The sequence below is a fragment of the Lactuca sativa genome, chromosome 5 (genome assembly GCF_002870075.4).
Source record: "Lactuca sativa cultivar Salinas chromosome 5, Lsat_Salinas_v11, whole genome shotgun sequence".
In the NCBI taxonomy this organism is placed as follows: domain Eukaryota; kingdom Viridiplantae; phylum Streptophyta; class Magnoliopsida; order Asterales; family Asteraceae; genus Lactuca; species Lactuca sativa.
Window position 1 is genome coordinate 23171045 of NC_056627.2, and position 24811 is coordinate 23195855.

General features: G+C 32.1%; 4 protein-coding genes across 8 annotated transcripts; 2 read left to right on the forward strand and 2 right to left on the reverse strand.

Moving 5' to 3' along the window:
- Positions 1–2321: 2321 nt before the first annotated feature.
- LOC111906625 (transcription factor bHLH137) lies at positions 2322–5376 on the forward strand. The gene is made up of 8 exons (XM_023902398.3): positions 2322–2650; positions 2812–2976; positions 3432–3497; positions 3593–3661; positions 3939–4022; positions 4133–4201; positions 4276–4388; positions 5087–5376. Exons 1-7 carry the CDS (start codon positions 2372–2374, stop codon positions 4366–4368), a joined length of 825 nt encoding a protein of 274 aa, XP_023758166.2. The 5' UTR covers positions 2322–2371; the 3' UTR covers positions 4369–4388; positions 5087–5376.
- Positions 5377–8628: 3252 nt separating this feature from the next.
- On the reverse strand, positions 8629–15080 carry LOC111906479 (V-type proton ATPase subunit C). Of its 3 annotated transcripts, none has more exons than XM_023902238.3 (13): positions 14887–15080; positions 14152–14247; positions 13904–13995; positions 13737–13814; positions 12885–13072; positions 11961–12022; positions 11752–11851; positions 10634–10701; positions 10374–10515; positions 10145–10261; positions 9480–9563; positions 9306–9385; positions 8629–8802 (listed from the first exon to the last, which is right to left on the reverse strand). In XM_023902238.3, the coding sequence occupies exons 5-13, from the start codon at positions 12948–12950 to the stop codon at positions 8796–8798; spliced, it is 726 nt and encodes a 241-aa protein (XP_023758006.1). In that variant the 5' UTR covers positions 12951–13072; positions 13737–13814; positions 13904–13995; positions 14152–14247; positions 14887–15080; the 3' UTR covers positions 8629–8795. The 3 variants fall into 3 exon arrangements, with proteins under 3 accessions (XP_023758006.1, XP_042758325.1, XP_023758009.1); XM_042902391.2 differs by having other exon boundaries at positions 14831–15080; XM_023902241.3 differs by having other exon boundaries at positions 14152–14259; positions 14887–14934.
- Positions 15081–16540: 1460 nt separating this feature from the next.
- Positions 16541–20482, forward strand: LOC111906494 (sialyltransferase-like protein 2). Of its 3 annotated transcripts, XM_023902252.3 has the most exons (13): positions 16541–16785; positions 16879–16952; positions 17600–17689; positions 17832–17909; positions 18036–18136; positions 18238–18430; positions 18537–18627; positions 18703–18767; positions 18847–19001; positions 19105–19186; positions 19259–19368; positions 19635–19936; positions 20222–20482. In XM_023902252.3, exons 1-12 carry the CDS (start codon positions 16698–16700, stop codon positions 19822–19824), a joined length of 1317 nt encoding a protein of 438 aa, XP_023758020.1. In that variant the 5' UTR covers positions 16541–16697; the 3' UTR covers positions 19825–19936; positions 20222–20482. The 3 variants fall into 3 exon arrangements, with proteins under 3 accessions (XP_023758020.1, XP_023758035.1, XP_023758040.1); XM_023902267.3 differs by lacking the exon at positions 20222–20482 and having other exon boundaries at positions 19646–19792; XM_023902272.3 differs by lacking the exon at positions 20222–20482 and having other exon boundaries at positions 19649–19792.
- Positions 20483–21730: 1248 nt separating this feature from the next.
- LOC111906317 (uncharacterized) lies at positions 21731–22567 on the reverse strand. Its single transcript, XM_023902085.1, has one exon. It carries the CDS (start codon positions 22565–22567, stop codon positions 21731–21733), a length of 837 nt encoding a protein of 278 aa, XP_023757853.1.
- Positions 22568–24811: the final 2244 nt, after the last annotated feature.

Consider the following 24811-nt stretch of genomic DNA (forward strand, 5'->3'; position numbering starts at 1 on the left):
CCCAACAAACTGAGGTCCTACACTTCCCCTCATAAATCATTTTGAAGGGAGACATTCAAATACTGGAGTGAAAGTTGTTGTTGTAGGAGAATTTTGTCAACGTTAGATACAAATCCCAACTCCTACCCATGTCAAGTACATAAGTCTTTGACGTATCTTCTAAAGTCTGAATCGTCCACTCACTCTATCCATTTGTCTGAGGATGATATTTTGTGCTGAAGTGAAAATGAATGCCCAGATCCTCATGAAATTCGCTTCTAAAACTTAGAAGTGAACCCGACATCCCTATATGAAACTACTGAAATAGGCACGCATGACTGGAAATCACCTCCCCGACATAGATATTTTCTAGCTTCTCGGTTGAGGTGCTCTCCTGAATAGCAATAAAATGGGACCTACTGGTTAACCCATTGATGATGACCCAAATCGCATCAACATTCCGAAGAGTCTTCGACAACTTCGTAATTAGATTAATCATGATGCGATCCTGTTTCAACATTGGGGTATCCAAAGGTTGCAGCTATGAACCTTGAGTTTCCAGCAAGTCAAACACCTCTCTACATACCATGTCAGTGTGCCACATCCTTCTTCATAGCCGCTCACCAACAATCATCATGAAGGTGTCTATACATCTTGGTCGTGCTCGCATGGATCAAAAATTTGGACTTATGAGCCTCATCCAAAGTCTGAGGAGCCACATATGACACCCATATCTGACCAAATCAAATCAACAAACAACAAACCTCGACTGTCTCTAACATACGAAGTGACTTGTCCCTTGACTCTCTTTCTCTTATGATTCTCAATGCTGGCCGGTTTGGTCCGCACCTCTTTAATAATTTCCAACAATAGAGTAACCATTGTCATCGTCAAAAATAAATCACGAATAGGTGCACTAGTTGTCTTCCGACTCAATGCACCAGCCACAACGTTAACATTGCTTGGATGATAAAGAATTTCATAGTCATAGTCATTTACTATGTCCAATCATCTGTACTGTCTCATATTTAGATTTGGCAGATCTATGTAATTATTTTAAAAAAATACCTTACTTGGATGATCTTTGAGAACCCAACATAAAATTTCTCTATCACTTCACACTCCAAAATACACAATATTCAAAGCAAGATCACCTTCTTCTTCCTCCTTAGCTTTTACAATTTCTTCGAGAACACAAAGACCAAAACCCTAGCTTATGGAAGCTAGGTTTTACACAATTTTAAGGGAGAAGAGATGCAAATTTCATGGCTTGACTTAAGGAGAGGGAGGGGACACCAAAGGGTTGCCTTATATAAGTAAACCCTAATGCTAAACTTGCCCACCAAAAAATCTTTTAATTAAGGACATAATTATCTAAAATTAAATGATAATTATCTAGTCATAATCAAATGTTCTTAATAACAAATTAAATATATCTCTATTTTGTAGTTTCTAATTAGACCATCAAACTACTCAAGAATAACAAAGTAATTCCTTTATTTATATTTATTTATAATTCTTGCTTTTAGATTTTATTTTGTGTGCAACACAAGTCACCAACATATTATGAGAGTGGACATACCTCCAACAAATGGATCCTATCACATTTCAGGCTTCTTGGTTAATTTGAAAAAAAGAAGTTATTTTCTTATAATTTCCATTAAATTATGGTTGGTTAGTTTACTCGATATCTCAAAAGTTTATTTCTTAGAAATAAGTTATTTAATGAAAGAATTACCTATTAGTTGTTTGCTTCTGTATCAAACAGATACAACAAGATACGGTTAAAATTCTAAAAGTGCAGTATACTTTAAAGGGGATAACTATTTTATCAGGAATGTGGTGTCACCACACTATCTCAACTTTTGAGGGGTGTCCTATTTATTCTAGACAACGATTTTTAAATTTCATCTAATAAAAATGAAGGTGCCAACACAACTTTGTTTTGTTATTTCAGGAGAATAAAGTTAATATCAAATTATTATTTATTAGAAATTAGTCAATTACCTATTTCAATTAATAAATATCATTTTTAATTAAGAATTACCTTATCATGCATTTAATAATTGCTATTCGTATGTTTACTTTTAATTTTACGTGTTCATTAAAAAAATCAAGATATGTAATTAGCCAAATAGACAATATATATAATCTATTACCATATTAAAATTTATTTTTAAATAATATAAAGGTCCAATTTAAGAAATTATATATATATATATATATATATATATATATATATATATATATATATATATATATATATATATATATATATATATATATATATATATATATATATATATATCATACACACTTGAACTTCCATGATTGTCATCGACCAACATTTTCTTTGTAAAAATTCTCTATCTTTCTACCACAAAAACCATCAATGGAAGTTTCCCCATTTCACGAGCAGCACCACCCTTTTCTTCTTGATCAATCCCTGCTTTACCCAGCAACCACCGGCACCATCACCGACTCCATTGGTTTCTCCGATGAGTTCCAGCTATCCCATGACGATCATATTATCCCCAATGGCGCCATTGAAATGAGTGCTCATAGCAACCAAGTCGACATTTGCAACAATTTAAAAAGCTCAGAATCTCCGATGCCAATGGTGGTTCATGGTCACATACATGAGAAGACGATGCCCACAACTGATTCTTATGTAATCAATTAACTTTATTCAATAATTTATTTTTATTTTTAAAAGTTTCACAGCCCACATTCCATTGTGGCAATAGGCAATAGGTGAATAATAAAGTTACTTGATTTTTCTTATTCTGTTATAGTTAATTAATTGATTAATATTTTGGTTTTGTTTTGTAGGGTATGACAAAAAACACTTGCAACAAATGTAGGAATCAAAATAAAAGCAATATTGAGCAAGAAAAAAACAAAAAGTTGAGATACTCTAAAGAAGGGCAAATTGGGTATGTTTATGTTAGAGCAAGAAGAGGTGAAGCAACAGATAGCCATAGTCTTGCTGAAAGGGTACTATCTACATTCTTGAATTTTCATTTTTATCCTTCATTCCAAAATGTAGTCTGAATTATATTATATGTACAACACTACTTCATCCATCAATGTTTATTGGAAAGCAGTTATTATAGATGACACATTTTTGTCTTGTCCGTTTTACACTTGAATTGAATCTTTTAATAAGATTGTGTTCATCTTTTTCTTTACATGCACCGTCCATGTGACAAACAAAAATCCTGGCTTCGATCATAAATGTAGATAAAATATTTAAACATATAAATATATATAGGGTCCTCAACTCCCAACTATAGAATTAAATAGAGGTTTGAAATATGGAATTTTGCATAAATGTATATATTCTTTTATTGTCGTAAGTTTGGTTTTTTTATATAATTATAAAAAATAAAAAATAAAAAAAATAAAAAAGAAAAGAACAAGATGCTAAGATGGATTTGCAATTTTTTTAGGTGAGGAGAGAGAAGATAAGCGAGAAGATGAAGGCATTACAAGCCATTGTTCCAGGTTGTGATAAGGTAAATCAATTAATTTTAAGTTTTTTTTATTTTTAAGTATGAATGAATAGTCAATTATGAATAATTGATTTTTTTTTTTTTTTTTTTATAACCAGATAACAGGAAAAGTTCTTATGTTGGAGGAAGTTATTAATTATGTTCAGTCTCTACAAAATGAAATTCAGGTTAGTTTTAAATTAAATATTTTTTAATAATAAATATATGTAAAAGAAACATGTTAATCAAGTTTTAATTACTTATTTCATGAGTTTATGGACATGTGTCATAAGTTAATTATCTTCAAATTTAAAATCTAATATATATGCTTCATAATTTTGTTATAAACTTATATACTCGTACTCAAAATGTATGTGATTTTAAAATACATTAAAAAAGAGAAAAACATTGATAATGTTTTATCTTTTTTTAATTACTATTCTTATTAATAAATCATATTTCCAGTTCCTTTCTTCGAAGCTTGCTTGTGTAAATCCTATGTATTATTCTGCGTCGAATTTTGATGCATCCATGCTAAACACTCATCAGGTATTATTTATTGAATTATTGATCTCATTCTTAAATTATCTAAAACCCATAAATGTTTTCGAAATTATTTTTATATGTAAACCAAATTTAATAAAAATAATAATATGCAGAATATGACCACCAACCAGCAACATCTGCTTTCATTTCAAGAACACCAGATGTCAAATGTGGGATTCGAGGTATTTCTGTCTCATGGTAATAAGTAGATAACATGTGTTTATATTGAATAATCAAAATAGAAATAATTTTACAGAATGATAAAGAGGTTTTGTGGGATCTAGAAGAACAAATACAAGGATTTGAGGAACCTTTTGCTATTATCAACAGCTCCAATTCATTTAATTAGTCTCTCCTAAACTATCGAAGGTAATAATACACATACATATGACGTGAGAGGAATGATAAATGAACCATATCCATGTTTTTTGGAAACCAAAAATAAAATATTGAATCATTAAATAATTAGAAAAAAATGATTCGGGAAAAAAATCCTAAAAGAAAAAATAACGAAGATTCAAATTTTTGGGACGATCCATTAAAGTGGGAAAACTATATCATCCCTTAATTCACTAAAACAATATCATATGTGAATCATGTTATTTTCATCTAATAACTCTTTTATCTTGTTCACCAAAATACATACAAAAAAACATGAAGATGAATTGTTTCTCACGCTTTTCATTATTTCATATATTTTTTATTTTTCACATGATCCTATATCTTTATACATAAAGTTGGATCAAATGGAAAATGGAATTTTGATGAGAAACTCAACCCTTAATTTCTAAAAGGCACGATCAAAATTGTGTATTGTTTAAATAGTTTGCTACCATGATATTTTTAATCATGTTTTTTGGGTCCACTACTATGGGGTCTTCATCGACAGTTGAATTTGTTCGATAAATTATCTATTTTTAGATCTTTTCTCGTCATACATGTTCATGATCAGTTATAAATATATTGATTCGTTCGCTGGTTTATATATTTCTTAATTTGATGTTGCTTATTTCAGTTCCTAACATATATTTTAATAATATATATATGTTATCTAATGTTTTTGACAGGTTCAAGTGATTAGTGATTGTTTTCTGTCGAAGCTTATTATGATATTTCAAAAGAAGGATATAGAGCAAGTATGTTCAATTGTGTTTTCAAGTTTTTCGTAATAACTGATTTAGAGTAATTTGATCAAAGTATCATCATAGCCATTAATGTTAGTCTTCAATGATGATTCTATGTATATTTTCTTTTTGTTTATAAATCAAAGAATGGAAGAATGAGTCACTGTAAAAGGATCTGCGTAAATTTAATTTGTCATTGTCAAGGACAAATGAAGATTTGTAAATCATTATTTAAGACCCAACAGTGCGTACAACACCACACATTGCGGTAAATGATTTGGTATCACAGTATGACGCAAACACCCTATCGATTTTAATAAAAAAGACATATATGGTATCTATACCGCACGTCATTGGTTTACCGCACCTTTTTTCTTTTCTGTTCTTTTTTTTTCTTTTTTAATTATTATTAAATTATATATATATATATATATATATATATATATATATATATATATATATATATATATATATATATATATATATATATATAAAAGATTTATCAAAATTCACGGTTTTTTAATTCTCTGTAAATAAAATATAATATTGATATTACATATATTTAAAATTAAATAAAAATATGGTAATGTGTGGTATGACACCTAGTTTTGTAAGGTGAGGAGAAAATGAAGTGGTAATGAATTTAGACTATATTAGTGCAAAAGTGTGGTATATGTGGTATGTCATCTACTAGCCTTAAATAAAACTTTTATTTGAATTTGTAATCGTGTTTGTTGTTTGTCTGAATCAATTTAGAGTATGTTTGCTCTACTACAACTAATTTATTTGTAATTTTATGAAGTTATTCAATTTACCAATACCAATCAATATTATTTTTATTTTGTTGGTCTATTATGTTGTACTTTCATCAATTAATGTAGTTTAAACCATGGTTTGTTTTTATGAATTAATAAAGTAACTCCTACACATTTGTTTCGATTTAGGTAATGAATCATTTTACCAACAAGCCTGAATCAATATGTGAATTAGTATGGTATCAAATCACATAAATACCTATAATGTTTATGTATTTTAAAACTATTTTTAACATATTTGTAAAAGAAAGTCATAGAGATTTTGTCTATGGACTTGTTTGAAAACGGATTTTTGAGAGTTTCTAGTAATTCGCACGGCTCTAGTGGCTTTGTCTAAGTAATTCGCACATAAAAAAACGAAAGCCATAAACGTATGTGCATAAATGCACATTCAAATATGCATATATGCACATTACAATCATAAATAGTTTTTTATCATTTCTAATCGAGCTAGACGAGACCGTGTTGGTGGTTTTGAAAATTTTTGGCAGGAATAAAATTTCTCAATTTCTCACGTAGATATTAGCTCTCTCTCTCTCTCTCTCATATATATATATATATATATATATATATATATATATATATATATATATATATATATATATATATATATATATATATATATATATATATATATATATATATATATATATATATATATATATATATATATATATATATATATATATATATATATATATATATATATATATATATATATATATATATATATATATATATATATATATATATATATATATATATATATATATATATATATATATATATATATATATATATATATATATATATATATATATATATATATATATATATATATATATATATATATATATATATATATATATATATATATATATATATATATATAGGCAAATGAGTTGCGAGTTGTATTTTATTTTATCAAGTTCCTATTTCTTTAATCGAATGAAACAACTTTCTTATCATGGTATTTGCATGTACTGTAGTTTTGTTATAAAACAATCATTTATTTGTAAAAAAAAAAAAAAAAATACAAGTTGAAAGCATCAAAGTATGACAAGTTGAGTTTAATCTGCATTATTTGAAATGAAAAATTAAGCTTACTTAAGTGTAGCAGCCTTGTGTTTCCTATTTCTTATGTACATTTTTTCGTATTAAGACATGCATGAATCGACAAAAAAGATAAGACTTATGATATCATATATCAACTACTGCTCATTCCAAGCAAGTTACCAATCATTTAAGACATATGCATGAATCGACAAAAAAAAGAGGCAATTAAGCGCAAATTACTTTTTCTGATTAAAATACATTATATTGTAGCTTATAATATTTGTTAGCTTACAACCTGGGTGATAATGTAAGGTTTTGCTATATGCATATCTAATACGTTGTTTCAGAATTTTGACATCAATTCATTAAGAGAATATCTGTTGATAAAAAAAAAAGTTCATTTAATATCTATCATTAACACTTTTTAAAGGGATATATCTCAAATTTTGAAAACCTTCATTAGAGCACATATTAACTCTTTTCATTTGTTTGTATTCATTAAATTTACTAATTTATCTTTTATTATATTAAGAAATATGATATATCTATCTGTATGAGTGATTATATATTTTATATAGTGGATAGTGGATATGACAATCCCATTTGAAATATGGAGTTGGGTAACTTGTATCAGCCTTACCCATATACTCCCTCCCCTGGAATGAGCAAAAGAAAACATTCGTATTTTTATATTGTTTATTGTCTATTCATTTATCTTTTATTACAAAATACAAATAGACAGTAGAAAAAGAAACCGAGTAAGAGAAAGTAATAATCTCAATATTTCAAATATCACAAAAAAAAAAAAAAAAAAACCTTATTTGGAGTTGAGATTTTACATGGTTTTCAAGCAAATCAAAGATTATTACACAACTTTGGAAATATAACCGATAACCGGGTGCCCTTTTCGCATCTTCCTAAAACAATTAACATTCGGTGTTCGTTTGGATGGATCGGTTTGACCGATCCAATCAAGTGAATCCAAATTGATTTCGGTTTTCAAAACATGGATCCGAATAGTCCAAACTAAATTCAAATCCGATCCAATTGCAATTCAGTTATGTCGGTTTTTATAATTCGGTTTTCAAAAACCGAAACATTTTAAAACGACATATAATTTTAATATTACCCAACTTTACATAAGAAGCAAAAACAAATAATTTAGTTGTAATTTGAAATTTATAAAAAAACTAATAAGAAGTTATATTATAGTTAAATATTTTATAAATACAAAACATTTGAGAGAAAATGCATATTAAAGCTTTTTTTATCGGGTGAAACGTTTTGAACTTATTTGAAAAAATAAATTCCAAAATTAATATATATATATATATATATATATATATATATATATATATATATATATATATATATAAAATAAATGTTTATTCGGTTTTTTTGGACTATTTGGTTCTTCTTTTATAAATCAAAACCAATCCGAAATCCAAAATAATAATTCGGATTTGTTGAAAACCAATCCAAAAATCCGAATATCCGAACCAAATAGTCCAATCCAAATTTTCCAATTGGATAATTCGGTTTTATCTGAATAATGAACAGCCCTAATTAACAATATAATGAGCAGGCAGAATACAAAAAAAAATAGGGTCGGGATGAAGCAAAAGTCATGAGTGAATTAATACAGCTTAAAATACAGAAGAGATTATTGAGTTGAAACCGAGAAAGACTGGTTAAGACAACACAAGGCTCATATAAGATTAATGGTGAAGGAGACATAAGGATGAGTGTCAGCATCACCACCCAAGCTGCCCATTCCTCCATCATCCTCTGTTTTCCAGAACAATACCCAAATCCAATCTCATCAAAAACGGTTATATTCAGTTGGATCAGATAAAACAAACGGATTGGGGTGGGAGGGATAGCGTGGGGGAGGGGGTATTGAAGAACCTCCATTCCTCCTTTTTTTTTTTTTTTTTCTTTTGTCTTATTCAATTGTATAGTTGAGTGTTTGTGATCTACATTCTACAACAGTCTTAATGTTGAATACCAACACCCATATCCTGTGGCTGTATATATCCAAAATTCTAGTCATGAAAAAGACAAATGGTCCGCACTCAATGGATAGGGTAACACATGCCAGAGGAGAGGATTCATTCATTGTACCAGAAATACCTACATACACAATGGGGACTGGACCTCGTTTCTTGATCTCAATATAGGGAAGGGATATTGTTTGTTGTCATATTCTTCTTCAAGTATAAGACTTAAACTAACTAGTTGATTTTAGTCAGTGAGATGGAAATTATATTATAATTTATAGGACAACTTGCCTGTTTGAACTGCTGCATAGAGTTTCAAGGATGGAACCTACTTTCTTCTCACTCTTGACCGATGGTGACAGCACAACAGACTGAATAAAAGTTTTATTTATTTAAAAAAAAAAAAAAAAAAAAAAAAAAAATGAAGGAAACCAACCGTTTGGATGTGATGCAAAATTTAATTACCAGAAATGAAGGTGGCAATCCGTATCCCAAAATGCTCTCAGCAAACAAACGTACAGCACAAAAGTGCATCCAGGAAGTGAAAACCTGCAGTTAGTAACATTTTGGTGTGTTTTTATTTTCTTAATCAACTTAATCTGGATATGATTATGGGTGGCTAACATAAGGGCCTAGAAGGAGCCCAAAATCCATATTGAAATGGAAAAGCCCACACTACCAGTACCACTATGATTATGCTACCATTTCTGCAATTATACCACCCTCGAACCAACATACTCAAATTGTCTACAACAAGTCAAATGGATTTATTCAACAAAATTTAATATATAGTTTTATACTCATATTTAATACATCACATCATATCATATATGATGCAAAATAAAGAGCCAATCTACCCTCTACAAACTAATTTCTATTGAGGTTTGCTAGCTAACAGTTGTGAACAAGCATGACTTAACCTTAATAAAAAGTTGACATTAATAGTAAGAAGAAGATTCTGAGAGATACAAGTACCTCCCCATAACTTGTATAACCCCAATTCAAAAGAGAGTTTCTCAGGGATTCCTGGTTACATGTTTAATAACCCTAGGTTTTATATAAGTAGATTGATTGATTGTTCAACTTCAATCACAGTAACAAACAAGCAACTTGATTGATGAAAAACTCACTTGAAACCCTCTTTCGCGTGCCTTGGTTCGAAAACTGTCAGCATCACGCACGAATAATGTCACAGTATAGATGGCATACTCATTGTCCTCATGTAAGTTCTTGGAGGATCTGGGGACCTAAAACAATTAGTTCAATCAAAGGGTAGAATTTCCAGAATAATATTCTTCAACTAAATGATGAAAATTATATGCAGCAGCAATAAAAATCAAAATAGAATAGCTCCATTACCACATAAGTGGTCAGTGTCTCATAACTTGACAACCAATCCTTTTGTGAAAACTTGGGGACAACAGCAATGAGAGTGACCAAATGTTCTGAAGTCACAAGATCCTCTGGTGCCACTAAATTGGACAGATCACAAACAGCTAAGCTACAAAATTAAATGAACCAGGTCATGTCAGGTGGGTTATAAGAAATACAATAGAAACCTTTTTTCTGTCCCTTGAATCCTACTTATAATTCATTGATAGGCATTAATAGATTTTTACCTTCCAGTCTGCTTTCTGTTAATTGCATCGAGTTGACTCCGAACATTGTTATACTCAGCAATGCGTACCTGTCACAGTGCAAGCCACAAAAGCATCAAAAAACTATATTCCAAATACATAGTATCAACTCAAGTAAGTAATTTGTGCTTCAACAAGGAAAACAATAAGGATAAAATGAGCAATCAATGTATTATGTGGTGTTCTTGGAGACAAGTCCAATCATTCTTTTGGGATGAATGTTTATTTCTGCTCCTATCATAAGAACAGTTTGATAGAAAAGACCACTAGAAGTTAGGAACACATTAATTAATGATAAGTGTCGAGTGAGGTATTTCCAACATACTTATGTGTTCTTTCTTTTTTTACTTAATGGGTAATGGGACTGAAGATTAAGAATGAGGAAGTTATTAAGAGGAGATGGGATAGTTATGTTCATACTTTATTTAACGAGCCAAGACTCAAGAGGAGAAAGGATAGATATGGATGAGGAGGGTGCTAAGATTAAGAATGAGGAAGTGAAGAGGGCATTTATGGAGGATGGGGAGGGAGAGGGACAACTCAGACCAAATACCTATTTAGGAATGATTATGGTATAACAGTATGGTCATGATGATGAAAATATAATAGCTTGTACTTACCCTCTCAATAGAAATGTCAAGCATTCTGTGAAGTAATAGTAATACAGTTAGGTTATTGTTAATAATCTATGATGTATATCCTTTTCCCTCATTGCAGTTGTGAAATCTGAAGTATCCTAGAGAAGTAGATGAATCAAAATTGATGGGGCAGCAGGATATATTAATTTCATGGGCCATATTCAACCGATGAGGTCTCTCCCCTCCTTGAAAAAGGAGCTAAAAAATTCATCATTTATGTAGTACACAGGTGGAGTGCTTATAGTGTTCAATTGTACTTCAAAATAATCCATTACCCAAGGTAAATAACCACATACATTTTCATCCCAAGGATCAAATCTCAACTGATCTTAACTACCAAATCTAGGGTCTAACACTAGAGTGAACATGGTCTCCTATCTATACAAGTATATGGGGATATGCCACGCGAACTAATTTGATTTAAACATTAAAAAGACATTAAGAGATAGCACAACTGGATACCTTAAGATCATCATCTATCTTAGCTACTTGCACATGAATACCATCCACAATCTCCTTAAGAGGAGACATGGTTGGATACTTTGCCTCATCCCACACAAATCTACAATAGCAAATTCATAGGATCAAAATGCATAATCTTTCATCAATACGGAAAGATGCTTAGAACAAATGAGAATCCATTCCACCGAGCTACTAAGAATTCCCGATACTTTTTCCAAATCTTCAATATGACATCGTATCTTTGAGAACATGCTTCGATAAACGTATTCGACTACAATTCCACACACAGCCATATCAATAACCAGTTTCAAACCAAAAACCAAATTTAGGATAAAGCTTTCACAAACTATTATAATATTAAAAACGAATCCAGAGTGCCAACACGAAGATTTGGGATATTAAACTGTAAAACTACTCAAATTGACAAAGATACTTAGTAAAATTGAACGAAAGCGATTGCGATGATTGCTATACCCTGTAGAGAGGAGTGTCAAATGAGTTTTTGGAGATGGATTAATTCTTGGTGCTCAAAATTCTTAAGATCAACAACGGAGGTTCCCGATTGTTGAATTGAATTATGGCTTGCAAAAGAAAATCAAAAGGGGGAAAATTAACGAGATCTCTCCTCTCTCCAGCTGGCAGTTGTCAGTCGGATCCTTATTCGGGTCTGGATAACCCGGTCCCCCATTTTTCAATGACATCAATTCATGGATTCATGAATTACGCGTGAAGGTTTCAAATAGATTATTCATAGGTAAATTTTAGAAATGATCATTGTTTCTAAAACTATCAATTTCAGTAAAACATTGTAATTGTAATATGTTATAAAGTTGGTCTTTGGTTATAAAACATTGGTTTTTTAGAAAATAGGATCAAGTACTAGTAAGATATTATGCATGTTGAAAAATGTCACGTGTTCCCAAAAAAAAAGGGGACATTTTAGTAACTTAGAATCTTGTCAAACCATTATATGGGATTCAAAACTTTAAATCGAATTTATGATCAAACCGTAGAACCCTAGTTCCTCATTGCAGAAATCAACTCTGCTGCCTTACAAAATGAAATATCAAATGCCATATTTGTCACTACAAACTCAGTATATCATTCTAAAAGTTGTTGTTTGTTTCTAATACCTTCTTATTTCCCTTCAGAATGGATGATTCCAATGACATAAAGGCTTTAATCCTCACTTTTGACATCTTTAAGAGGTGCAAAACTCCTGCTAAGCTGAGATCTTGTCCATGGATCCAATGCTGGCCTTTGAGGTGGTTGTGAAGCTGGGGGTTTCAACTGCCTAAGCTCATTCTCCCTATCTATAAACCTGTTAATAAATAGAAATATTCACATAAGAAAATACTGAAAAAACATGCATTAATTATAAATCCTCAAAGTCATGAAAAAAAAGAGCCATTAGACTTATAAGGTTTCAATGACAAATGAACACCAAGCTGCTGTTGCAATTTAAGGCACTGTTTCTTTCTTTTTCCATCATTAAGGGGATTCTTTTTTTTAATCTTATTAAATCCTGTATAGGTAAAGTGGCTGAATGGGTAATGATGTCTGTATGGTCAAACTGTTGTATACATAAGGGTTGCTTCATTTCTAGACCAAGTAAAACGTCTTAATGAGATTAAATGACCATCTTACCCTTAGATTCCAATAAATAAATCTCACAATACCCATTAATTTTAACAATCTTAATCAATTTGAACTTGAGGGAAGTTGGGAGGGAAAAGAGAAGGGAAATAGGTAAAGGGTTAAGTGTCTTAATACATGTTTTTTTGGCTTAACCCATTAAATCATTCTCTCCAGATTAAGCCAAAAAGAAACATAAATTAAGCCCATTAAGTAAAAAAGAAACAGCTTACAAGTGCTATATGTATAAAGTGCTGCCTAGATAAATGACATGCGACATGCTTTGGAAAATGGAAGAAAAAAGTAAATGACAATAAAGGACTTGAAGCCAAAGTGATAACAAATCTTACTCTATATATGCCATTGGTGCAGCATCACCAACTCTTATACGAGTTCAAAGTACTCTTGTATATCCTCCTGCCCTATCTCTGCAGCACCAATATATTGTTTAACCATGGTTAATATTTAAGTAAATGAGAATAAAAAAATTTGACCAAAGGATGGGTTTGATGTTCACTTGTATCGGTAAGCCAGCTCTGTAAATAGTTTGTGAATGACATCATCCCCTCGCACAAAGGCAGCAGCACGCCTGGCAGCACAAAGGGTACCCTGCAAAAGTTATAGGGAAATACTAATAATCAATTGTATATGAAGTACCAAATAAAAGAGAAACGATTTTGTAATGATTATATGGGCAAATATGTAATTTAGCATCAAAAGTGGAAAAGTTTGCAATATTCATGAGGTTCATCAAAAGTGGAAAACCTGAGCATGGAGATTCGATGACCTGTAGGACGATTGAGCTTCCTGAGCTTTGTCATGATGTTTGACCAATGACCATAATAATAAGATGCAAACTACCTGTAATATGGACTGCAGTAAGTTTATGAGGTTGAAGATAAGGTCAGTGAATAAGAGGGAGCTGTTTCCCTGTTGCACTTATTGAGATTATCAGTTCCTGATACATTAATGAAACACTTCCTGGACAAAAACAATTCTTATCGGTTTTTCAGATATACAACAATCTTATTTGACTCTTAAAGGTCACACTGGACTCTGTTTATGGTAGCATCATTCAGAATCATCTTCAATATAGTAACATTTCAGCTTAGATCATCAAGAAATATCGTATCAATGGGAACCTAGAGATAAAAACTAATGCATACTGGACTAAAAGTTCAAGATTGAAGCCTAAAATGTGTGCTGTCAGATTCTTAATGTTTTTTTATTTTAATTAGCGAACAGGAAGGGATACCGCCTCGGTGCTAGATGGTTGGATTATTACTGGTTAACAATCAACGAGAGCCATATCTTAATTTCCTACCAAATAAAAAACAAACTCCACTTCATTTTGAAAGAAAATGGAACAACGAATTACAGAAAGTTGTATCTTAAAACCCTAGCAAGAGAGAAAACCAAAATTGATATTCATATACACACTTACTAATCTCTGTGTGTATGTGCGATTGCGAGGAGAGTGAGAGCGACCAGAGAACTAACCAGTCAAGATGGAGGAGCTGCTTCTGTTATCACTGCTGGTGTTGGCTAGACGGCGGAGACGATGATCCCATGTTTTTTATTAACTAGAACTAGAAAGAGGGCTAACTAAACGAGTCCCCTCCCCCAACGTTTTAACTAGTGACAGAAACTACCCTCAAGGTAAAAAAAATTGACAAATACAAACCTTTTTTTATGAATACAAAAAAAAAAACATGACTTGGGAATGTTAACAAAACTAAAAAATGAAAAAAAAATATAATTAAGAATGATGAGTTTACGAAGACGTGTCTTTCCATAACATGGCACCAAAGTACACATTTATACTTCAAAATATAAATATAATTTGGTTAAAATGACATGTTCAACTATTTAAAAGTCGTACACCTTATTATAATAATGTATGATAAATTCTATAATTAACGTTCTCAAGCAAATTGGACTAAATTGCTTGAATTGTTAGACTAATTATTATTCTTTATTTTTTTTATCATTTTGTGTGATGTCAATATCACATTACTCCCCTCCTACATCGTTCACACCCTCTTTCAAAACATGTTAAACTTATTTTTCATCTTGCAAGAGTAATGTACAAGCAAACACAAACACGATATACGAAGGAGAAAAAGGGAAAGACAGAATGAGAGAAGAAGGACGACTCACAAAAGAAGAAAAATGTATGAGAGATATTGTAAGTAAGCCCCAAGCAAGGGCCACTAAGGGCCAGCTTGATGTTCCCGTTGGTACTCGAAGCGACCTTAGCACTCCGATCCTTTTTTCGAGGGATACGTAACATATAGCCTTATGACATCCATAGTGAGAGTTCAATAGAAAATGACATATGACTTAATGAAAGTTCTATGTATAATGGATTGATGACATGCCATTCGATAACATGAAGAGTTCAACACTCATTAACCTATATAGTAAGTAAATGGTTGACCCTCATTATATATTATATTTGCCAAAAATCATATAGATATATGTTGATAATTCGTTAAAATGTTTGTTTATTGTGTGTTATATATAATAATATATTACGTTAGATAAAAACAAATCATTTTTGCTTTATATATTAGTTTTTATTATATTTTAAAATAATATAAAATGGCATTCAAAAATGTATATTAATAATTTAAAGTTTTAATAATTAGCAAATAAATAATGTATTTGGAGGAACCGTTGTGAGAATAGCAAAATAAAATATAATAATTTATACGTATCATATCTTTTAATTGGTATATTTTTAGGTATTGTAGTATTTGATTGATATCATTTTATTTATTTGAACTTTTAGGTTTCATAATTTTTAAAATTTAGTTTAATTGTTTTTAATTAATGTATCTTTAAATTTTACGTAATATCAGTTCTATTTAAAAAGAAAGATAGTAGAATAATGATGCGACAGTTTATAAAATTTAATGCATCGTAAAAAAGATAAAGTTTTAATGGATTGTGAAATGTTTATATAACAACTCATAGAGTTCAATGTATATTGGCTTCCTACATTCGTTTTATATCATCTGAATAATTAGGACTTTCGAGAAGTTGTGATACGTTAACAAAAGTATAGGGGATAGAAAGCAAGATAGTACATAATATAAGGGAGTTAAGTGCTATTTTTTTGTTGCAACTATAAAATGTCTTCCATTTGCAAATCAGATCGAGAAGCCTTCAGAATCACTTCGTGATTTCCAACACCGACTGTGGTATTAAGTATTATTCTCCGAAGAATTAGGGGCTCGGATTCTGTCGAATGCCTAGTGAACTACTGATCGAAAATCTCAGCGGATCAGTAAACGAAGAGTCATTAAATGAGGCTCTTACATTTGGCATTCATCGTTGCTTTAGCATCTGGAGTTGCAGCTATTCTCATCTATATCACCGGCGTTTCTAACCTAAGTGTGTTTCCTTTTGTTTTCTCTGAGTTGCATCTGCAAATTTTTTATTATTTGTTTAGTCTGATTTGATGTTATAATTGCTACTCGTGAGTAGACGGAACACTCAACATTTCGGATGAAGAAATGGAAGCGTTGCAGTCGTTGCAAAGTGGATTTCAAAAGTGTGTGGTGAGTTTTTCATATAAATTAGTTGGATTCTTGATTGTGAACTCGACATGAAATATTTTATAGTAAAATGGAGTATTTACAAGTAGCTATATGACCTTAGATGGTTCAAAAAGCCAAATACGGCTATAGGTTGTTAAATTTGTAGCTATACTGAGATCACTAGAGATATTATTGAACTGGGAAGCGTTAGCTAATGGATTATACTGTATGAATATATTAATTAACAATTTCATTACATCTCATAAGCCTTCATGGCGTGAAGATCTAGGATAGAGCTACTAAGCTGATTCAGAGCATATTTGCGTCTTGATGCATATAGAGTACCAATTTATATATTGAGGATATAGAACCATCAAAAACGTAAAAGCCTGTTGTTTGGTAATTTCAGAGGTTTGATGTGTGCAACTGCATGCTGTGAATTGATGGAAAGAGTGCAAACCCTAATCCTAAAGGATGCCTAGTGTGCATTTTCATATATAACAAATATAAACACCTAACACATGCATTGATGTATCTGTGATTCTGTTCCATACCAAAGTCAGGCTTGTCATATATGATTAAAAAGCTTATGCAGTAACTGTTAGAAGAGGAGCACTAACTGTCCATCACTATGATATGATGTGCTTACTTTGTTCACATTGATTCAGAGGGCCAATGGATTAGGACTGCAGGCTATCAATGGCAGAGACTACTGCAAAGTTACACTACAGTTCCCTAGTGATACCATCCCCAAATGGGTAGGTTATCTCAAATTTTGGAATTTTCATGATCTAACATCGTAAAGGTGCCCTCAGGTACAAAGGGATATTGCCTCTTGTTGGACAGATGTACCTATACCTTGTAGTTTGTAATTAATATCTGAATTATCGGCGTTCACAGAAAGACCCCAAAACTGGGAATGTAGAGGGCTTATCTTTTGAGTTCAATCTGTGTGAAGCAGTTGCCACATGGGAGCAGGTTAGAACACATGATCTTGATATGTTATTGTTTTGTCATGAGGCCACCTTATACTAAAGAAATTCCATGTGGGGAGTTCATCTACATTTTGTCAATGTTTTGTTTCTAATAAGCTGAGTTGTCCAGGTACGAAACAGTACAACCATTCTCACCAAGGAGTTCATTGATGCTTTACCTAATGGATGGAAAGATTATGCATGGCGAAGGATTAATAAAGGAATACTCCTGTAAGTCTCTAACCATTACAAAAACAAAATGCACTGGTAAATTTCTTAAAGTTTCAAGAAGTAGTGAATTTTCAGTCTGATGTGTTGCATGTCTTATGCAGTAACAACTGTGAAAATAAAACTCTATGCATGGAGAAACTTTCTTTGGTATTACCTGAAACACCACCATATGTCCCACGCCAGTTTAAACGCTGTGCAGTTATTGGTAACTCAGGAGATCTGTTAAAAACCAAGTTTGGTAAAGAGATTGATGATTATGATGCTGTTCTAAGGGAAAATGGTGCACCAATCCAGGTATGTATGTATCTATTCTATTACATCTAATTTTCAGCACATAATTAAAACTATTTAACTCTTTCTCTCTCTCTCTCTCTCTTCTCCCTCTTTTGTTGCAATGAAGAATTACACAGAGCATGTGGGTCACAAAAGTACATTTCGCCTACTCAACCGAGGTTCTGCTAAAGCTCTGGATAAAGTTGCTGAGTTATATGGTATTGTAATAACTCTGTATATATGAACTTGATATGCTTTCACTAGAAGCATACTAAACTTTTCACATTCTACAGAAGCTGGAAAAGAGGTGCTGCTTGTCAAAACTACAATCCATGACATCATGAACAAAATGATTCGGGTGAGCTTTGGTATCCTACTATAACGTGTCATTTTATGTTTTTACAGTAGATAACAGAGTTGTGAATTTTATATTGTAGGAAGTTCCAATTCTCAATCGCGTATATCTCATGTTAGGTGCATCATTTGGTTCAGCAGCAAAGGGAACTGGGCTCAAGGCTCTTGAATTTGCTCTTTCAGTATGTGATACAGTTGACATGTATGGATTTACAGTGGATCCAGGCTATAAAGAATGGTACACAAACTTATATAAACTTTTCTCCTATCTTTACATTCTTGATATTTGATAACAAAATATCGGTTGCTAAGAATTGTGCATTGTAACTGATTGCTTTCAGGACAAGATATTTCTCAGAGTCTCGACAAGGTCATACCCCGTTGCAGGGTAGGGCTTACTACCAGATGATGGAGTGTTTAGGAGTAAGTTCGGATATTCCACCTACTCCTTGTATTTTCTAACTAATTTAATGATTTTATTTTCTAAATGAAAAGCTTATCAAGATTCATTCTCCTATGCGGGCTGATCCAAACCGTGTTGTGAAATGGGTACCCAGCCAGAGTACGATCACTGCTGCCAGACGTGCATCAGAGAAAATGCTGAGGTATGTAGTTTTCACATTTAGTATTGTATGCGATAAATTGGTATATTTATAGGGCGGGTTGATCCACCAACACTTTTTTGTTGATTTTTAATTGCATTAGCGATTAGTATGTTAAATATGATTAATGAAACTATTACTAAATAATAATCCGTTTCAATAAAAATCAAATAAGAAATATCACGTTTGCTGTAGCGTTTGACCCGTTATCATAAACATATAACCAAAATTGAGCACCCATTTTTCACATGAATAATGAATAATGATAGGTGGGTTGCAGCAGGGTCAGATGACCCACTGGCATCTTGTTCCATCATCAAAAAGAAGCTTCAGAAAAGTCAATATCCAAGCCTCAGAAAGGCTGCTGTGGATCATCAAAAATATGTGAAAGAGACGACAATGTACCCTTTGGAGCATAGTCCAGGACATAGTCAACTCTGCACTGTGTCCAACACCTGACCCAACAACACCCATCCAATACGTATATGTATGCTCAGAAAGTCAGTCAGAAGAACAAATGCCTGGAGTTCTGCAGGAGTAGCATACTAGCATAGACTTAACCATATACTCTGTAAGTTTCCATACCGTATCATACCAACCTATAAATTATGTTGTGTGTGGTTTGTTTTGTTGGACTGGAACTGAATTGGACAAGCTTTCCCAAGCTATATTCTGATGATGAGGATGAGGGCATTTACGTCTTTTGCTACAGACGAGAGATTGACACTTGAGAGCAAGTCACTGTCCTACCTTTTTGGCCGTAGTCAAAATATTGCTAAGAAAACTGACTCCTACAGTTTATTGCCCTAGAGCATATTATTCTTAATTTGGGTTTTGTACTCTATTTTCCTTCCAGGTTGGCTGGCATTTCTGATCACATCTCGAGGAAGTTTCGGTTTCATTGCAACACACTTGTAAAATTATGTATTCATTGGTCTTTCATTTTGTACACATCATTTGTGTTTTTGCTTCTTTATAGGTTTTACTCTTCACATTCTTTCTAGATCACTGCTTGGATGCCAATTCTGAATATTTGTAATTGCAATAGTTGCTAGGTATCTGATATCCTCCATGTCAACTGGTTATATATTTTAAACTTATTTTTTTAGCATTCAAACTAGATAAAATCTGGCTTCAACAAGCTCAAGTCACTTAAACTTAAACAACCCAATAAAAATTGTACTCACTTACTACCTGATATTAATCATACATAATATGCAAACCAATTGGCAAGATAGTAAAAACAATAAAGTTCTTCAGACTATCATTTTTCTCTTTCTTCTGCTCTTTGTAAGGAAGGGGTGTGGCTGTTAAGTAGGATTGTCACTATGTTTATATAATTTGGTACAGCTTCTATTTACCGTTTTCATATACAATTGACAATTGTTTCAATGAATAGTGTAAGATACATTTATAACTGGCATCCAGTGAATGCTAACGGCCAAGTAACATAAACATGATGCTCATCATATACAAAGTTTACACATGTGTTTAAAAAAGTGTCACAATCAAAATGTCTTGATAAAGCTCATCAGATACAAAGTTTACAAACAACAATCAATAATCTCATTTCACCAAATTACTACTTACATCCATGCCACCTTCTCAATATTAGCATTTTGTCATAACCTAGTTGAAGCAGAACTCAACAGCAAAAAGGCTTAGATAATTCCATCTTTAACCATTGACTTGCTAAATTACAGCAGTTATTAGCATTCTTTTTTAAGAAAGCATCAGCAAGATTACAGATGATTTAACTACTAACATTTGAAGACAAAAAGTGAGGCAAATTACACGCAAACAAACCATTTTTTACCAAAAACACTACTATATCTTGATAACTCTTAACCATTAACTCACTAAATTGCAGCAGTTATTAGCATTCTTCTTTAAGAAAACATCAGCAAAGTGAAAGATAAACTGCATCGATTGAAGCCAAAAATGAGGTAAATTATAGATGAATCTTTCTTTAACCATTAATTCGCTAAATTGCAACAGATATTAGCATTTTTCCTTAACAAAACATGTTCAAGATTAAAGATAATCCAACTGTTATCTACAAACCATAAAACTGCATCATTCAACACAACTTGAACTACAAAATCTATTCAGTAGCTCTTTCCTCATTGAACTTCAAAAGTTATTGACATTCTTCCCTAAGACAACATCCGCAAAATTATAGCTAATCCGACACTAATCTACATACCATAAAACTGCATCATTTGAGGTCAAAAAGTGAAGTAAATTAGGAGTAAAACAACCCGTTTTATCACAAACAAATTATTACTATCAAAATACAAGAAAACGGCTCAAACCAGTCCAGTTATAGACCTTCTGACTTTGCAATTAGCATGAATCGCATTCATCATGAGAACCCCTTACCGAGTTTTTCAATCGAACAGAACATTTTTCTCCGTGATCCTACTGCATTTATTCCCATATCTTTAAGATCCTCTAATGTCAATAATGGCAAAACTTCATCATCAACTTCATGTACTTCAAAAACTGGAGCATACCTTCCCAAACCTAATTGATTCAACCAAACCCTAACTCCATTCCTTTCTGGATGGTTATTGTTCCAATTTCTTGCATCAGTATCAGAAGGTCCATCAGAAACCCTAACCCTAGTTTCTTTACCTCTATTCCCACCACCGTAATCCAATTCCATTTCGTTATCCATCGAAAAATTCAAACTCTGATCATCATCATATTCGAAATCGTCCGCATCATCAAATTTCTCATCTCCTTCGTCCATTTTCGATCCCCAATTGGATCTAACACGTTTTGTTGCAGAAAACCCCTTTTTTGATTTCGAACAACCCCTAGCTTTCCAACTCCCAATCAAACCGTTAGTATTATTATTGTTACCATTGTTCATATTAAGATGATTCACATTTCCTCCATCTTTATCTTCAACGACATCTTGTAATTCTCCGTTAACAGCGCCACCGCCGGTTGTTAGATTTACGAGGGGCCGGGTTTTCGAAGATTTGGATTCCTTAGATGAAAACTTCCATTGATGTTGCTTGGTTCTTCGTTGATTATCATATATATGTTGATCTCCGATGTCGCCTAGTCGAACGCTTGGCCTACGCTGCCGTTTTGGTGGAGCCACCACTTCAGCCTCTACCGGAACACCCACCAAAGGCCCCCCTCCACCTCCATTGATTTGACCCTCCACCGATGGTGGTAGCTCAGACATTTTCCCCGTGGTGTAGAAATGTAAAGAGATACTTGTGAAGTGCCTATGTATGTATATCATGATATATATTTATCTTCGTCAACATAAATGTATAACCTTGAATTTGTTTAAAATTTATATTTTCTCCTTCCCAAAATTGTTAAAAAAAAATACTAGATAGCATTCATTAATACTAGTTTTATATAAATGACAATTTTGTATTTACTTTGCATTTGCATTTAATGTTACATTAAATGTTTAGTTGATTGCATTTAATGTTACATTAAATGTTTAGTTGGTTAAGTAATATTTTGGTAAAAATATTATTTATTTTTATAATGGACTTTTATTTTGAGACAAAAAAAAAATGGACTATAATTTTAGGACGAAGGGAGTATATTTTTTTGTTTAAGACCATAGGTGTACCCTTACCATATTGTTTTTGCTTAAAAAGTATGAGTATACAAGTATATAAAGTACTAGGTGTGAGACTCATGGGTTATATGAGTTTATTTAAAAGAAAAAATTTAAATATAAAATTCAAAATACTTGAGAAGTTTGAATTTATAAAAAAAATAAAAATAATATTGAATTATAAAAATTAAAGTGTTTTTTTTTTTTAAATTTAAACAAATAATTTAGATAAATAAATAAATGAAATTAATGAAACTTTAATTTAGTAATTTTGAAATTAGAAGGAAAGTTCAGTAATGAAATTGATATGTATTTATTGTTAGTTTAAATAATATGTGTAATTTAATAAAATGGAAAAAACCATAAAATGACATGTGGAATAAAAATTAATTTAAAATAATCATAAAATTACATGTGACAAAATGAATAAGAATGTGACATGTGACAAAAAGATTTTTATTTATTAGAGTAGATTAGGCAAATATTCGTGTCTTGTGTATGATAATAACTATATTGTTAAAATATGTTAAAATTTATATTTTACATACGTTTTTGTGAAAACCCGAAATTTCTTTTATGGTAAAAGTCAAAGATACCCAATAAAGGTCAAACTTATTCCTTTTATTATCTTAAGTTAGTTGGATTATTGAGGTATAAGTGTTTAAGCCTTGTATACTAGTGTGTTATGGTTTTAGAGGGAAACATTTAGAAACGAGAACATAGACCGAGAACCGTAAACCCAAACTTTTGTCTCAAAGATCATCAACCGTAAACCCTAGTTTCTCTCATTTATCCACCGAAGATCATCCAATTCGCCTTCGGATCTTGTTGTGAATCATCAAGAGTCCACCTTTTCATCAATCAAGCATCCTTCATTCTTGGGTTTACGGCCGTGAACCCTTGAATCTCCTTGGTTTCATCAAGAACACACACTGAGATTTCGGCCAAAAACACTTGAATACCGAAGCCAACCGTGAACTCCTTGCAGCTTCTTGACTTCGGTCCCCCAGAATGAGGATATGGGCGGTAGTCTCTAAGGCATACCCCCAGAATGAGATTGGTAACGAAGCTCGACTCATCATGGAACGAACCATGTCCAACAAGGTTCGATTGCGCCTCTCGGCAACACCATTCAGCTATGGTGTCCTAGGAGGTGTCAATTGTGAGACTATCCCACATTCCTTAAGATAGTCAAGGAACTCAATACTAAGATACTCTCCTCCTCTATCAGATCGGAGCATCTTGATATTCCTGCCCAACTGATCCTCGACTTCCTACTTAAACTCTTTGAACTTTTCAAAGGTTTCTGACTTATGCTTGATTAAGTAGATATATCCATATCTGCTATAATCATCAGTAAAAGTCACATAGTACCGATTAGCATCCCTAGTGGCTGATTTGAAGGGTCCACACACATCTGTGTGTATGAGATCCATATGGGGACTTAGTTTCTTTGATGTTTAAGGTTGTAAACACTTCAAGGAAGGGATCAAGACTAGCATCCAAGGCTTAGGAAGGGACTAGGGTTCATTTAACTTCACTTATAAGGGTTTACGGCCCAAGAACATCCCTTGGCCGTAAACACCTTTGATCATGTGTTTCTTGGTGTTTTCTAAGTGTAAACAAGTTCATTCCAAGCACACAATAAGCTAGGACAAGTGTACTTACAAGATAGAAGCTTGATTGGGTGTTTAAGGTCCAAGAGCACTAGTGTGTGTTCTTGGTGTTTTGAAGAACACTTGAAGATCTAAGTGAAACCAATAATGAATGGATGAAATGATGTATAACAACTAGATGTTAGGTTATAACAACAAATCAAGTTAAGAAACACTTAGGTTTTCCGAAGATCGG